The 12,689-nt window shown below is 44.4% G+C and overlaps 1 protein-coding gene across 5 annotated transcripts in view; it reads right to left on the bottom strand.

Moving 5' to 3' along the window:
- The window catches only part of col4a4 (collagen, type IV, alpha 4), a 174,208-nt gene that overhangs the window by 59,183 nt on the left and 102,336 nt on the right, over nucleotides 1-12,689 (bottom strand). For all 5 annotated transcript variants that reach the window (XM_046295033.1, XM_046295034.1, XM_046295032.1 and 2 more), the window contains 2 exons: nucleotides 3,696-3,856; nucleotides 1,871-1,940 (listed from right to left, as the gene is read on the bottom strand). In XM_046295033.1, coding sequence (XP_046150989.1) covers nucleotides 1,871-1,940; nucleotides 3,696-3,856 — 231 coding nt within the window. The remainder of the gene's footprint in view (nucleotides 1-1,870; nucleotides 1,941-3,695; nucleotides 3,857-12,689) is intronic.

Below are 12,689 nucleotides of genomic sequence, written 5' to 3'. Positions count from 1 at the left end.
CTAATCTCCCAGTCCCTACAGCTGAAAAACATCCCCACAGCATGATGCTGCCACCACCATGCTTCACCGTAAGGATGGTGCCAGGTTTCCTCCACATGTGACGCTTGGCATTCAGGCCAAAGAGTTCAATATTGGTTTCATCAGACCAGAGAATCTTGTTTCTTATGGACTGAGAGTCTTTAAGGTACCTTTTGGCAATATCCAAGCGGGCTGTCATGTGCCTTTTACTGAGGAGTGGCTTCCGTCTGGCCATTCCGTCTTCAATGCTGCAGACCTTTTCATGGCACCTACCCCAGATCCGTGCCTTGACACATTCCTGTGTCAGAGCTCTACGGACAATTCATTTGACCTAATAGCTTGGTTTTTGCTCTGACATACACTGTCCAAGCAATTGAATTTAACCCATGTGGACTCCAATCAAGTTGTAGAAACATCTCAAGGATGAGCAATGGAAACAGTAGGAGCTCAATTGAGCTAAATTTCGAGTCTCATAGCAAAGGCTCTGAATACTGAATAAGGTATTTCTGTTTTTTACATTTAAGAAATGAGCAAACATTTCTAAAAACCTGTTAAGCTGTGTCATTATGGGATATTGTGTGTAGATTGCTGAGGATTTTGTATTTATTTAATCATTTTTAGCATAAGGCTGTAACATATCAAAATGTTGAAAAAGTCAAGGGGTCTGTTACTGTTGCCCAGCCCATCAAGCCCTGATTGGTGAACTACTGATCCATTCACAGAGATTTGTCTGTTGGAAAGGTTAGGAACACCCAACTACAAGAACAGTGCTTAACATACAATATTTCCAATGTACATATTGACACACTTTGACATAAATGATTTCATTGTGAATGTTCATTTATACAGTAATTACTCTTCAACATGTCCTCATCTGGGATTTGAACTCACAACCTTTGAACTCACAACCATGACAATATTCCAGCTACCCCACCATTAGTGTTAATCAATTAGTACGACCCCCCCCCAAAATAAAATAATAATAAATAAAATAATATATATATATATATATATATATATATATATATATGTATAATCACAGTTTTATTTATTTATTTATTTTTTTAGAAATGCATTATGTGGGTTGAATGCTGTAACAACACAGAATAAAACAATTGATGGTATTTAGTATTTATACTGAAAATAAACAAACGCAATATGCAACAATTTCAAAGATTTGACTGAGTTACAGTTCATATAAGGAAATCAGTCAATTGAAATAAATTAATTAGGCCCGAATCTATGGATTTCCATGACTGGCCAGGGGTACAGCCATGGGTGGGCCTGAGAGGTCATAGGCCCACCCACTTGGCAGCCAGGCCCAGCCAATCAGAATAAGTTTTTCCCCACAAAAGAGCTTTATTACAGACATAAATATTCCTCAGCACCCCCCACCCCTCCTCAAATGATTCCACAGGTGAGGAAGCCGGATTTAGAGTTCCTGGGCTTCCTACTGCCAAATTCTCTAACACGATGTTGGAGGCAGCTTATGGTAAAGAAATGAACATAACATTCTCGGAGCATTAATTTCTGTGCTATTGTGGCCTATTTACTGTCCCCAGCACAAGGTGCACCTGTTTAATGAGCATGCTGTTAAATCAGCTTCTTGATTTGCCACACTTGTCAGATGGATGGATAATCTTGGCAAAGGAGAAATGCTCACTAACAGGGATGGTAACAAATCCCTCCACAAAATGTTAGAGAAATAAGCTTGTTGGGTGTATGGAAAACTTAAGGGATCTTTAATTTCAGTTCACGGGACCAACACTTTACATTTATATTTTTGTTCAGTATAAATACATCCAATGGCAAGATAGAATGTTCACATCGACCAATGAAAAGTCGCTCTTACCTTTAATGCATAGATAGATGTCACCTTTCTGACCTTTTGGACCCCGGACACCTGCAAATCCTGGGAAGCCCTATGAAATGGAAGAAAAATGTTTTAATCAACTCAACATTAACCAGGTTCTATTTGTTGGGTATAGCCTTGGCTAAGCATTGCAACTATAGGATCAGTTATGGTTGGGTAGGAGTTGTTCTAGAGGTTCCAATCGGCCTATAGGCAGGCTACATGCTGCACGTAGGGGAAATTGCAGGACCCAAACGTTTGACCTCTGACATTGCCAATAAAGGGTATATAACAAAATATTGAGATAAACGTTTGTTATTGACCCAATACTTATTTTCCACCATAATTTGCAAATAAATTCATTAAAAATCCTACAATGTGATTTTCTGGATTTTTTTTCTCATTTTGTCTGAAGTTTACCTATGATGAAAATTACAGGCCTCTCTAACCTTTTTAAGTGGGAGAACTTGCACAATTGGTGGCTGACTAAATACTTTTTTGCCCCACTGTATGTGAAATCGACTTGTTCTCTAAGTGTCACTATCCCCCAAAAGTTTGTGTGTTTGGTTATAGCTTTGGCCTCACACCAAAATACGCATTTGTTTGTCGTAGGGATCGCCCCCTTGCTTAACTGATAGAAGCGGTTGATACTATTCTGAATATTTTAAACATTTTCTGTCATCTGAATGAGTTTTATGAGATTTTTACTTGAATTGGCGTACACCGTCCTCTGATCATTTGACCAATATTTATTTTGACTTTAACCTGACTTTAGCCCCCACAAGTACCTATTGAGCGGTGTATTTGCTAATGACATCAGTGATCACTTTCCTATTGTATGTATTAGAGATAACAAACATAAAAACATTGATCCTCGTATAATTATGAAGAGAAAACCTTGCACCATCCCTACGGTGAAGCATGGTGGTAGCAGCATCATGCTGTGGGGATGTTTCTCAGTGGCAGGGACTGGGAGACTAGTCAGGATCGAGGCAAAGATGAATGGAGCAAAGTACAGAGATCCTTGATGAAAACCTGCTCCAGAGCGCTCAGGACCTGGTGGGGCGATGGTTTTACCTTCCAACAGGACAACAACCCTAACACACGGACAAGACAATGCAGGAGTGGCTTTGGGACAAAGCAGGAGTGGCCCAGCCAGAGCCTGGACTTGAACCTGATTGAACATCTCTGGAGACACCTGAAAATAGCTGTGCAGCGATGCTCTCCATCCAACCTGACAGAGCTTGAGAGGATCTGCAGAGAACACTGGGAGAAACTCCCCAAATAAAAGTGTGCCAAGCTTGTAGCGTCATACTCAAGACGAGTCGATGCTGTAATTGCTGTGAAAGGTGCTTCAGCAAAGTACTGAATAAAGGGTCTGAATACTTATGTAAATGTGATATATATATATATTTTTTAATAGATTTGCAAACATTTCTGAAAACCTGTTTTTGCTTTGTCATTATGGGGTATTGTGTATAGAATGATGAGGGAAAAAACTATGTAATATATTTTATAATAAGGCTGTAACGTAACAAAATGTGGATAAAGTCAAGGGCTCTGAATTCTTTCTTAATGCACTGTATATTTACATTTACATTACATTTAAGTCATTTAGCAGACGCTCTTATGTGTATAATGTATATTGATGTCCATTTAGTGTATACAGGGCTCATCTGTAAAATAGATCTTGGTCTCAGCATGACACTGTCAAAATAAAGGTTAAATAAAAATATAGCTTTTCCTGATCTGTACACAGGGTCAGGAAAAACTCTTGGTCTTAGTCATGGTCCGTCAATAAAGGAACACTGACAATGATACTCACGTCTGCCCCACTTCTTCCTATGTCTCCGGGAAAACCAATGTCACCCCTCGGGCCTGGTGCCCCACAAAGTCCTCGTAACCCTGGCAATCCCGGAATCCCCATAATGCCAGGGTCTCCCTTTGAAGGCTGGAGGAGCTCACAATCACAATCACCATCAATTCCTAAAAACAATGAGACAAAGTGAATAAGTAAGATACAGGATTAGGGTTTCACTCATTTGTCAAAGGGGCCAATTACAGATATTGACATGATTCAAGGGGCCAGAAAATGGTGCACCATTCTTAATTATTTAATGTATGGTGGGCCACATTAAATTGGCTTGCAGGCCACATTTGGCCGGTGGGACGGACATATGTTGTGTTCTGAAACCCATGGAATACAAAAAGGCATAGAATACAGATGCAGGATCTTAATTTGATATGTTTTTTTTGTGGATAAGAATATTTCTGCTTAGCAAGGACATGCAAATTTGTTGTGTATTTGATTTTTAAAAAGGGTTCTAAAGTTTGTAATTTCCACATTGAAATTTCAGACTTGATTTGGGTTTGCCCTAACAAAAAATGTATCAACTCCTGTAAAAATGTACATTCATTCTAATCCACATAACAATTCACATTTTCTGTTGCTGCAGGACTGTTTTCCTGCTGTAGCAAACTAGCTTGAATTAAGATCCTACACCTGTATGAGAAAGGTACAGGATAGCAGTGTACAATAGCAGCCTACACACCGAGTGTACAAACATTAGGAACACCTGCTCTTTCCATGCCATAGACTGACCAGGTTAATCCAGCTGAAATCTATGATCCCTCATTGATGTCACCTATTAAATCCACATATTTATTTTAGTCAGGTCTAAAGGAACATTATGATGTTAAGAAAATGTATTTCAAAGGAACAGAATAGGAGTTGGTCTACTGTATGTTATCTGGCTATGTTCCATGCCATAGGCTGTAGTCTTATTTATTTAGCTGACATGAAGTCCTTGTGCCATTATTTTATTTTATATGATTTTATAGTAAGAAATTCTTACACTGAATACACGGAAAAAATATATAAACTCATCAAAGCAACAATTTCAAAGATTTTACTGAGTTATAGTTCATATAAGGTAATCAGTCAAATGAAATGCATAAATTAAACTCTTAATCTATGGATTTCACATGACTAGGAATACAGATTTGCATCTGTTGGTCACAGATACTCTTAAAAAAACAAGGTGCGTGGATCAGAAAACCAGTCGTCAGTATCTGCTGTGATCACCATTTACCTCATGCAGCGCGACACATCTCCTTTGCATTGAGTTGATCAGGTGGTTGATTGTGGCCAGCGGAATGTTGTCCCACTCTTAAAAAACTCTAGAGCACCTTTACTGCACACACAGAGGCACGTACAAAGCTCTCCCTCACCCTCCATTTGGTAAATCTGACCATAATTCTATCCTCCTGATTCCCTCTTACAAGCAAAACTAAAGCAGGAAGCACCAGCAGGTCAATAAAGAAGTGGTCAGATGACACAGATACTAAGCTACATTACTGTTTTGCTAGCACAGACTGAAATATCAAATCAAATCAAATTGATTTATATAGCCCTTCGTACATTTACATTTACATTTAAGTCATTTAGCAGACGCTCTTATCCAGAGCGACTTACAAATTGGTGCATTCACCTTATGACATCCAGTGGAACAGCCACTTTACAATAGTGCATCTAAATATTTTAAGGGGGGAGGGGGGTGAGAAGGATTACTTTATCCTATCCTAAGTATTCCTTAAAGAGGTGGGGTTTCAGGTGTCTCCGGAAGGTGGTGATTGACTCCGCTGTTCTGGCGTCGTGAGGGAGTTTGTTCCACCATTGGGGAGCCAGAGCAGCGAACAGTTTTGACTGGGCTGAGCGGGAACTGTACTTCCTCAGTGGTAGGGAGACGAGCAGGCCAGAGGTGGATGAACGCAGTGCCCTTATTTGGGTGTAGGGCCTGATCAGAGCCTGGAGGTACTGAGGTGCCGTTCCCCTCACAGCTCCGTAGGCAAGCACCATGGTCTTGTAGCGGATGCGAGCTTCAACTGGAAGCCAGTGGAGAGAGCGGAGGAGCGGGGTGACGTGAGAGAACTTGGGAAGGTTGAACACTAGACGGGCTGCGGCGTTCTGGATGAGTTGTAGGGGTTTAATGGCACAGGCAGGGAGCCCAGCCAACAGCGAGTTGCAGTAATCCAGACGGGAGATGACAAGTGCCTGGATTAGGACCTGCGCCGCTTCCTGTGTGAGGCAGGGTCGTACTCTGCGGATGTTGTAGAGCATGAACCTACAGGAACGTGCCACCGTCTTGATGTTAGTTGAGAACGACAGGGTGTTGTCCAGGATCACACCAAGGTTCTTAGCGCTCTGGGAGGAGGACACAATGGAGTTGTCAACCGTGATGGCGAGATCATGGAACGGGCAGTCCTTCCCCGGGAGGAAGAGCAGCTCCGTCTTGCCGAAGTTCAGCTTGAGGTGGTGATCCGTCATCCACACTGATATGTCTGCCAGACATGCAGAGATGCGATTCGCCACCTGGTCATCAGAAGGGGGAAAGGAGAAGATTAATTGTGTGTCGTCTGCATAGCAATGATAGGAGAGACCATGTGAGGTTATGACAGAGCCAAGTGACTTGGTGTATAGCGAGAATAGGAGAGGGCCTAGAACAGAGCCCTGGGGGACACCAGTGGTGAGAGCGCGTGGTGAGGAGACAGATTCTCGCCACGCCACCTGGTAGGAGCGACCTGTCAGGTAGGACGCAATCCAAGCGTGGGCCGCGCCAGAGATGCCCAACTCGGAGAGGGTGGAGAGGAGGATCTGATGGTTCACAGTATCGAAGGCAGCCGATAGGTCTAGAAGGATGAGAGCAGAGGAGAGAGAGTTAGCTTTAGCGGTGCGGAGCGCCTCCGTGATACAGAGAAGAGCAGTCTCAGTTGAATGACTAGTCTTGAAACCTGACTGATTTGGATCAAGCAGGTCATTCTGAGAGAGATAGCGGGAGAGCTGACCAAGGACGGCACGTTCAAGAGTTTTGGAGAGAAAAGAAAGAAGGGATACTGGTCTGTAGTTGTTAACATCGGAGGGATCGAGTGTAGGTTTTTTCAGAAGGGGTGCAACTCTCGCTCTCTTGAAGACGGAAGGGACGTAGCCAGCGGTCAGGGATAAGTTGATGAGCGAGGTGAGGTAAGGGAGAAGGTCTCCGGAAATGGTCTGGAGAAGAGAGGAGGGGATAGGGTCGAGCGGGCAGGTTGTTGGGCGGCCGGCCGTCACAAGACGCGAGATTTCATCTGGAGAGAGAGGGGAGAAAGAGGTCAGAGCACAGGGTAGGGCAGTGTGAGCAGAACCAGCAGTGTCGTTTGACTTAGCAAACGAGGATCGGATGTCGTCGACCTTCTTTTCAAAATGGTTGACGAAGTCATCTGCAGAGAGGGAGGAGGAGGGGGAGGGGGAGGAGGATTCAGGAGGGAGGAGAAGGTGGCAAAGAGCTTCCTAGGGTTAGAGGCAGATGCTTGAAATTTAGAGTGGTAGAAAGTGGTTTTAGCAGCAGAGACAGAGGAGGAAAATGTAGAGAGGAGGGAGCGAAAGGATGCCAGGTCCGCAGGGAGGCGAGTTTTCCTCCATTTCCGCTCGGCTGCCCGGAGCCCTGTTCTGTGAGCTCGCAATGAGTCGTCAAGCCATGGAGCGGGAGGGGAGGACCGAGCCGGCCTGGAAGATAGGGGACATAGAGAGTCAAAGGATGCAGAAAGGGAGGAGAGGAGCGTTGAGGAGGCAGAATCAGGAGATAGGTTGGAGAAGGTTTGAGCAGAGGGAAGAGATGATAGGATGGAAGAGGAGAGAGTAGCGGGGGAGAGAGAGCGAAGGTTGGGACGGCGCGATACCATCCGAGTAGGGGCAGTGTGGGAAGTGTTGGATGAGAGCGAGAGGGAAAAGGATACAAGGTAGTGGTCGGAGACTTGGAGGGGAGTTGCAATGAGGTTAGTGGAAGAACAGCATCTAGTAAAGATGAGGTCGAGCGTATTGCCTGCCTTGTGAGTAGGGGGGAAGGTGAGAGGGTGAGGTCAAAAGAGGAGAGGAGTGGAAAGAAGGAGGCAGAGAGGAATGAGTCAAAGGTAGACGTGGGGAGGTTAAAGTCGCCCAGAACTGTGAGAGGTGAGCCGTCCTCAGGAAAGGAGCTTATCAATGCATCAAGCTCATTGATGAACTCTCCGAGGGGACCTGGAGGGCGATAAATGATAAGGATGTTAAGCTTGAAAGGGCTGGTAACTGTGACAGCATGAAATTCAAAGGAGGCGATAGACAGATGGGTAAGGGGAGAAAGAGAGAATGACCACTTGGGAGAGATAAGGATCCCGATGCCACCACCCCGCTGACCAGAAGCTCTCGGGGTGTGCGAGAACACGTGGGCGGACGAAGAGAGAGCAGTAGGAGTAGCAGTGTTATCTGTGGTGATCCATGTTTCTGTCAGTGCCAAGAAGTCGAGGGACTGGAGGGAGGCATAGGCTGAGATGAACTCTGCCTTGTTGGCCGCAGATCGGCAGTTCCAGAGGCTACCGGAGACCTGGAACTCCACGTGGGTCGTGCGCGCTGGGACCACCAGATTAGGGTGGCAGCGGCCACGCGGTGTGGAGCGTTTGTATGGTATGTGCAGAGAGGAGAGAACAGGGATAGACAGACACATAGTTGACAGGCTACAGAAGAGGCTACGCTAATGCAAGGAGATTGGAATGACAAGTGGACTACACGTCTCGAATGTTCAGAAAGTTAAGCTTACGTAGCAAGAATCTTATTGACTAAAATGATTAAAATGATACAATACTGCTGAAGTAGGCTAGGCTAGGGTACATCAGCTGATATCTCAAAGTGCTGTACAGAAACCCAGCCTAAAACCCCAAACAGCAAGCAATGCAGGTGTAGAAGCACGGTGGCTAGGAAAAACTCCCTAGAAAGGCCAAAACCTAGGAAGAAAACCAGAGAGGAACCAGGCTATGTGGGGTCGCCAGTCCTCTTCTGGCTGTGCCATTGGGATTCTTCCGATGGCATTGAGGAGTACACCACATCAGTCACTGGCTTCATCAATAAATGCATTGATGATGCCGTCCCCACAGTGACCGTACCTACATACCCCAACCAGAAGCCGTGGATTACAGGCAACATCCGCACTGAGCTAAAGGGTAGAGTTGCCAATTTCAAGGAGCGAGACTCTAACCAGGACCCTTATAAGAAATGTAAGTAAGACCTTTAAACTGGTCAACATTCACCAAGCCGCAGGGCCAGACATTTACAAGGATGTGTTCTCCAAGCAAGCGCTGACCAACTGGCAAGTGTCTTCACGGACATTTTCAACTTGTCCCTGACTGAGTCTGTAATATCAACATGTTTGAAGCAGACCACCATAGTGCCTGTGCCCAAGAACACTAAGGCCTTAGGGGCGGCAGGTAGCATAGTGTTTAGAGCATTGGGCCAGTAACCAAAAGGTTGCCCGATCGAATCGCTGACAAGGTAAAAATCTGTTATTCTGCCCCTGAACCAGGCAGTTAACCCACTGTTCCTAGGCTGTCATTGTAAATAAGAATTTGTTCTTTACTCACTTGCCTAGTTAAATAAAGGTATAAAAAAACCTGCCTAAATGACTGCCAACCAGTAGCACTCACGTCTGTAGCCATGATGTGCTATGAAAGGCTGGTCATGGCTCACATCAACACTATTATCCCAGAAACCCTAGACCCACTCCGATTTACATGCCACCCCAACAGATCCACAGATGATGCAATCCCTATTGCACTCCACACTGCCCTTTCCCACCTGGACAAAAGGAACACCAACATGAGAATGCTATTCATTGACTACAGCTCAGTGTTTAACACCATAGTGCTTTTAAAGCTCATCACTAAGTTAAGGACCCTGGGACTAAACACCACCCTCTGCAACTGGATCCTGGACTTCCTGATGACTGTCCCCAGGTGGTAAGGGTAGGTAACAACACATATGCCACGCTGATCCTTAACACGGGGGCCCCTCAGGGGTGCGTGCTCAGTCCCTTCCTTTACTCCATGTTCACCCATGACTGCATGGCCAGGCACGACTTCAACACCATCATTAAGTTTGCAGACGACACAACAGTGGTAGGCCTGATCACAGACAACGTTGAGACAGTTTATAGGGAGGAGGTTAGAGAACTGGCCATGTGGTGCCATGATAACAACCTCTCCCTCAACGTGATCAAGACAAAAAAGATGATTGTGGACTACAGGAAAAGGAGGACCGAGCACACCCCCATTCTCATTGACGGGGCTGTAGTGGAGCAGGTTGAGGGCTTCAAGTTCCTTGGTGTGCACATCACCAACTAACTATCATGGTCCAAACACACCAAGACAGTCATGAAGAGGGCACAGCAAAGCCTTTCCTCCCCAGGAGACTGAAAAGACTTGGCATGGGTCCTCAGATCCTCAAAACGTTCTACAGCTGCACCAGAGAGAGCATCACTGCCTGGTATGGCAACTGCTCGGCCTCCGACCCCAAGGCTCTACATAGTGTAGTGTGTACGGCCCAGTACGTAACTGGGGCCAAGCTTCCTGCCCTCCAGGACCTCTATACCAGGCAGTGTCAGAGGAAGGCCCTAAAGATGGTCAAAAACTCCAGCCACCCAAGTTCTCTCTACTAACGCACAGCAAGCAGTACCGGAGCAACAAGTTTAGATCTTCTTAACAGCTTCTACCTTCTACCTTCTAGCCATAAGACTCATGAACAGCTAATCAAATGGCTATGCAGACTATTTGCATTGTCCCCCCTCCTCTTTTGCACTGCTGCTACTCTCTGTTTAATGCATAGTCACTTTAACTCTACCTACATGTACATATTACCTCAATTACCTCGACTAACATTGTGCACCCGAAAATTGACGCTGTACCAGTACCCCCTGTATATAGCCTCCCGACTGTTATTCTACTGCTGCTCTTAATTATTTGTTATTTTTATTTATTTTTCATTTTTATTAAAACTGCATTGTTGGTTAACTTCTTGGTGACAGGGGGCAGTAATTTTTACGTCCGGATGAAATGCATGCCCAAATTCAACTGCCTGCTACTCATCCCCAGAAGATAAGATATGCATATTATTAGTATTTGGAATTGGAAAGAAAACACTCTGAAGTTTATATATTAGTATTAGGATTTGGATTTATATATGAGTATATTAGTTTTAGAAAACACTCTTAAGTTTCTAAAACGGTTTGAATCATGTCTGTGAGTATAACAGAACTTATTTAGCAGGTGAAACCCCGAGGACAAGCCATTCAGACATTTTTTTTGAGGTCACTCTCTTTTCAATGGATTTTCATTGGGAATCCAGATTTCTAAGGGACCTTCTTGCAGTTCCTATTGCTTCCACTGGATGTCAACAGTCTTTAGAAATTGGTTGAGGTGTCACGACTCCTACCGAGGGTGGCTCCCCTTCCTGTTCAGGGGGCGCTCGGCGGTCGTCGTCACCGGCCTACTAGCTGCCACGGATCCTTTTTCCCCTTTCTGTTTATTTGTTTCACCTCTTTGTGTTTTAGGCTGATTAGTTGGGCTTTATTTACCAGTAGGCCCGCCTGCTCTTTGTGCGGGATTGTTTTGTGTAACTTGTGTGCACGTCTGTGGGTTACATGTTTCCTATTTTGTGGGTTTTACTGGACAGTTTTAGTCCTCGTGTTTGGGGCATTTGTTTTGTTGTGCGCCCTGTGTTTTCGTGGGGGTGGTTTATGTTCGCCGTTTTGTGCATTAAATATAGCACTACCCTGAACTCTCTGCTTCCTGCGCCTGACTTCTCACCCACTATACCCAGTACGTTACATGAGGTTATTCCTTTGTGTAATGAAGAAGTACGGCCATCTTGAACGAGGGTCACTTGAAGTGTACTGTTAGATAGAGGAGCATGACCAGAAAGCATGCCTCAGTTTGTTTTCTTCCTGTATTGAACACAGATCATCCCGTCTTCAATTTTATTGATTACTTACGTTAAAAAATACCTAAAGTTCTATTACAAAACTATTTTAAAATGTTTTGGCAAAGTTTACAGGTAACGTTTGAGATATTTTGCAGTCACGTTGAGCAAGTTGGAACCGGTGTTTTTCTGGATCAAACGTGCCAAATAAATGTATTTTTTGGATATATATCCACGGAATTAATCGAACAAAAGGACCATTTGTGATGTTTATGGGACATATTGGAGTGCCAACAAAAGAAGCTCATCAAAGGTAAGGCATGAATTATATTATATTCTGCGTTTTGTGTCGCGCCTGCAGGGTTGAAATATGGTTTCTCTCTTTGTTGACGGAGGTGCTATCCTCAGATAATAGCATCGTTTGCTTTCGCCAAAAAGCCTTTTTGAAATCTGACATGTTGGCTGGATTCACAACAAGTGTAGCTTTAATTTGCTATCTTACATGTGTGATTTAATGAAAGTTAGATTTTTATAGTAATTTATTTTAATTTGGCGCACTGCATTTTCCCTGGCTTTTGACCAGGTGGTACGCTAGCGTCCCACATATCCCAGAGAGGCTAAGGGCTTGTAAGTAAGCATTCCACTGTAGGGTCTACTACATCTGTTGTATTCGGCGCATGTGACAAATATAATTTGATTAAATTTTTTATTTAATTTGCTGTGCGAAGTTGATGGATATTGGCAGGAACTGGAACACGCTGTCTACACGTCAATCCAGAGCATCCCAAACATGCTCAATGGGTGACATGTCTGGTGAGTATGCAGGCCATGGATCTGGATCATGGATCTCATGCCCAGACAGGTGATATTCTGCCCAAACCCTCTATGCCATGGGTTCTCCAACCCTGTTGCAGCTACCCAGTGCTTCATTTGGCAAACCAAGTGAAATCTGTTTGGGAACATCGATAGTAACATGTTTTCGGCAAACAAAACATATTTCACTAAAACGTTGACAGCTCCTCTGCACACTCGAGAAATGAATAAAGGAAAGAGAGGAGGAAA

This window comes from Oncorhynchus gorbuscha, linkage group LG13, assembly GCF_021184085.1.
Source record: "Oncorhynchus gorbuscha isolate QuinsamMale2020 ecotype Even-year linkage group LG13, OgorEven_v1.0, whole genome shotgun sequence".
NCBI classification, from domain to species: domain Eukaryota; kingdom Metazoa; phylum Chordata; class Actinopteri; order Salmoniformes; family Salmonidae; genus Oncorhynchus; species Oncorhynchus gorbuscha.
Note: the sequence above shows the minus strand (reverse complement) of the source record. Positions and strands in the feature narration are given on the sequence as shown.